Source organism: Microtus ochrogaster, linkage group LG2 (genome assembly GCF_000317375.1).
Source record: "Microtus ochrogaster isolate Prairie Vole_2 linkage group LG2, MicOch1.0, whole genome shotgun sequence".
Lineage (NCBI taxonomy): Eukaryota > Metazoa > Chordata > Mammalia > Rodentia > Cricetidae > Microtus > Microtus ochrogaster.
The window spans coordinates 45732042-45736375 of NC_022028.1; the positions used below are offsets into that span (position 1 = coordinate 45732042).

Sequence of the window (4334 nt, forward strand, 5' to 3'; positions counted from 1 at the left end):
GCGTGCCTCCAGGGCCAAGCTGTAGGAGCTAAAAACTGGAAGTTCAGACCTGTGGCCAGATCTGCCTCTGTAGCAAGTACTGGAGGAGGGTAGTGGCCTGGCCGCTGTGTCTGTCTGTCCGTCTGTCTGTCTGTCTGTCTGTCTGTCTGATGTTTGTCTCTCCCTAAACCCATCAGGCTTCCTGTTGATCCTCTGTAAACCTGCCTGCCCACCTAGCTATAAGCCCATCTGTTATCTTTTCTGGCCAGCTGTCGGGCCTGTGTGATAGTTTATCTCTATCTCTGTACCCATTGATTTTTTTCGTCTGTCTGGTTGCTCGAGTTTACCCGTATACTTTCTTTCCTGTTCATCTGCCGGTCCATTCATTTCTCTGTCCACTGCCCTGTGCCCACCTGCCTCCCTCTCTCTTCCTGAACCTCTGAGCCATGGCCTGGAGTCACAGGGCCACAGTCTGCCTGGTCCTGCTAGGTCTGGGTCTGGGTCTGGCCATCGTTGTGTTGGCTGTGACCCTCTCTCACCACAGTGCCTCTTGTGGCCCCGGGGCCTTTGCACATGCTGCCGTCGCCGCTGACTCCAAGATCTGCTCAGACATTGGACGGTGAGTAAGTGCTGGGTGTGAACTTGGTGGCTCTGAGCAGCTGACTGCTCCTGGAGACTGTGTGACTGTGGTAGGGACCCGTGAGTGTCACGCTGACTGTGTGTTTGGCCTCTGACAGCAACCCCAGGGCCCTTGTGTGGAAGGCCCTTGTAGGTGCGTCCATAGGGGAGGTGGGGATTCGGGACAGCGTTGCAAAGGTATTGTGACACTATTGCTCAAGAAGACCATCTAGACAGTGATGGTTGGAAAGGTAAACTAAATGAGGCCTGCTACCTTGTCCCTGCCTGTCCTGAGCAAGGCTGGCACTTTTCCGGGAGCCTGGGCAACAGGCTACAGGGTTCCATGTGGAGGTCCTGCCCTTCCTGCCATACACAACGCTTCCCAGGGCCGGGCTACCTCTCCAAGTCTTTCAGAACAAGCACACACGTACACATGCACACACGCACGCATGTACACACACAACACTCTCATGGACATATGCATGCACACATGCATGCACACATGCACTCGTGCACACGTGTGTACACACACTCACCACACTCATGCACACATGCATGTACACACACATACACGACCAGTGCCACATCTACCAGGACCTCTCTATGGTAGACTGTGGCCTCCGTGAGTGGAGTCACTAATGACGGTTGGTGGACTAGGAGAGCGTGACAGAAGCCACAGTGGGTGTTTCCCGACCTTTTTCCAGGAAACCCAGCCCATGGAGGCTCCTGCTACCCACCACGCTGCCACAGGAGCAGACTGTGGCAGGAAGCCACCTCTGGTCCCCTAAACATTGAGCCCCCTAAACCTGGGCAAGCCTCTCCTTCCTTCCAGCCATCTGGGCCTCCTTCCCATCATATTAGCCTGGTAGCCCACTGTGGGGGTCCAAGTGCTTTATACACCCAGGGCTGGAGCCTGCAGCAGGGAGAATGGTGGGCTCAGTCCAAAACACCAGCCTCACATGCTTTCTTTTGCTGTTCTTGAATCCACCCACCCTTCCTTCCTTCCTCCCTTAATCCACCTGTCTAGCCCTTCTTTCCCGCCTCCCTTGCTCATAGTAGCTCCCAAGCCTGCTGACCTGGTCCTCTGAGCTCCCAGACTTTCTGTCTCCTCCTTCACGTCTCCACTGAACTTGGTAGTAGCTGGGACTAGCCGTTCGGATCAGTAGAAGCGGTCCTTTCTGCTCCACATGCTGTTCCCAAGGGAGGCAGGAGTTAAGATCAACTGTTTCTTTGTGCGTGAGATGCACTGTCTACTTAATCCTCCCAGAATGCAAAGATGTAAATGAGGTTAAAGTGTGTGCACATGCACATACTCAGGCCCCACAGAGAACCTGCGAGACAGGCAGCCCTCTCTGAGGAAGGTCTCTGAGCAGTGCTTGGTCCATGAGGGCTGGACTGCGGTTGGTGCTTGGAGCATGGGGCCTGTACTCTCTTGCACCCAAAACTCTCCCTCAAGCTTTCTCTGATGAAAAGCGGATGTGGGTTCCCCTCCTGTGTTTTGTCAAACAACTCTCTCTGCTTCCTGTTCTTGTTTTAAGAGCCTAGGAATGGGGAGGGAGCCTCCGGCCCCAACTACTTACTGTGAACAAAAGTTCAGGGACCATAGCCAGGCGAGGCCTCGGGAAAGCACCCCAGCTGCTGTGACCCCTGGCCAAGAGCTTTTCATTTGATTTAGGAGGTCTGTCCAGGGGAAGAACCTGGGCAGTGTCATGGCGGGCCTTCTCAGTGGGCCTGGGGTTTTCCCCTGACTCTTGCTGCTGCTGTTCCCGCCAGGGTGGGAAGGCTGTGGAAGGGGCTGTCTTCCTCAAGTCCCCTGCCCATCCGCTTTTACCTCAATCTGTCCAGCTCTGGGCACATATTGACCTCAGCTTTATTTACCAAAATTGCAGAAGGTAGGGCTCCCTTGGGGTTCTGGGGAGCAAGTTTCTGGAGGGTTCCCATCTGGAGTGCGGCCTGTTGTTTCATGCCCACCTGGTGTCTGAGGTTTGCATTCTTGGCTCAGAGGAGAGCAGTAACACAGACCAAGCTATAGCACCATGTGAGCCTCAGTTTCCCTTCTGTGACATTTATGCTGGTACCTCCCTCATAGAATGGCTGTGAACATGCAGGTGAGTTCACCTCCCCCCCCCCCACACACACACAATATAGACATGTTTCTTCAGTAGCTCTGTATAGTGTCATCTGCCTGGGTTGATCCAGACATAGCCAACATCCCAGACCTAAGGGAAGATTAGCGTGTGGCTCTTATCCGGGCCCCTCCCTTCCAGGGCCTTGGCTTTAGTTTCTACTCTTATGTCCTCCAGGCCTGAAACTTGTTCCATGACCTTCTTGGCCTCTGTATTCCTGGCCACCTCACCGGGAAGTGACAGCCTTCTCTGACCGCTGGGGCTCAGGACAAGGCGTGCATGCAAATGCCCATGTGAGCACACACACGTCTGAGTGAGCATGTCACAGAAGTAGTGGTGACAGCAGCCTGCTGGTTCCTTGGGGACAAATGATATGAATCATTCGCCTGCTGACAAAAGTGATCACATTTCTCAGCTGAGGAGAGCCAGGCTCTGGAGACCGAGCTACCTGCCTCTTGCAGCTGGCTAGCAGGAATATAATCCTACTGGAATAGGACCACTATGGTCCCAGGCTCCCGGCTCATGCCTGTGGTTGGGGCTTAGAGATACATGTGGGCAGGTCATGAGCCCTTCTCTTACCTGCAACATCTAATGTTTTTGTTTGTCATATGTCAGATATGTGAGGGGCGGATGTCTGGCTCAGCGGCACTGCTTTACCTAACACGCATGAGGCTCTGGGTTCCATTTCCAGAATGGAAAAATAATACGTGGTGAACACCTCTAATCTGTCATGGCCTGGGGACACAATGGTAACCAAGAGGGACAGGGTCCCGCTGTTGGGGAAGGAGATGCAAACAGATCTATAACTACGTTAGATGGTTGGGTATGGTAACTGTTTATCTGAAGTTTTTGTTCTGTGAAAAAAATCTCTGTCTCTCTGTCTCTGTCCTCCCCACCCCTCTCTCTCTTTTTCTCCTCTCCCCTTTCTGTGTTGATCAGGACAATCCCCTTGGCTTAGTCAGCCCCAGGATTACAGTTGTGAGCCTCACGCCTGACAGCATGGGGTGCTTCCGCTACTCTTTCTGCCATTTTTTAAAGATTAGCTTGTACATTAGATCTTCTCCTTCTCCTTCTTCTTTTTGAGATTTATTATGTACACAGTGCTATGTCTGCATGTATGCCTGCAGGCCAGAAGAGGGCGCCAGGTCTCATTACAGATGGTTGTGAGCCACTATGTGGTTGCTGGGAGTTGAATTCAGGGCCTCTGGAAAAACAGTTAGTGCTCTTAACTCTGAGCCATCTCTCCAGCCTTAGATGTATTTTTTTTTATCTTATTTCTCTCCCTTTAAAACACAGTGAGTATTTGTATTCCTAGCATAAACTCCTTCTTTTTTTAATGCTCACATTATCACAATATGACCAGTCCGTGTCCCTTTAAGACAGAAACTATATATTTTCTCCTTTTTAGATTTGTTTGTTTTATTTTTATGTATATTAGTATCTTGCTGCATGTATGTCTGTGTATCACGTGTGTGCCTGGTGCCTTCAGAGGATGGAGACACTGAATCCCCTGAGACTGAAACCACAGGAGGCCATGAGCCACCATACAGGTACTGGAAGTCAAACCTGGGCCCCCCGTGCAAAAACAGCTAATGCTCTCAACTACAGAAC

General features: G+C 51.8%; 1 protein-coding gene across 1 annotated transcript in view; it reads left to right on the forward strand.

Moving 5' to 3' along the window:
• Nucleotides 1-4334, forward strand: part of Ggt5 (gamma-glutamyltransferase 5) — a 21552-nt gene continuing 17218 nt past the window's right edge. The window contains exon 1 of the mRNA XM_013351150.2: nucleotides 1-598. Coding sequence (XP_013206604.1) covers nucleotides 426-598 — 173 coding nt within the window. The 5' untranslated portion in view covers nucleotides 1-425. The remainder of the gene's footprint in view (nucleotides 599-4334) is intronic.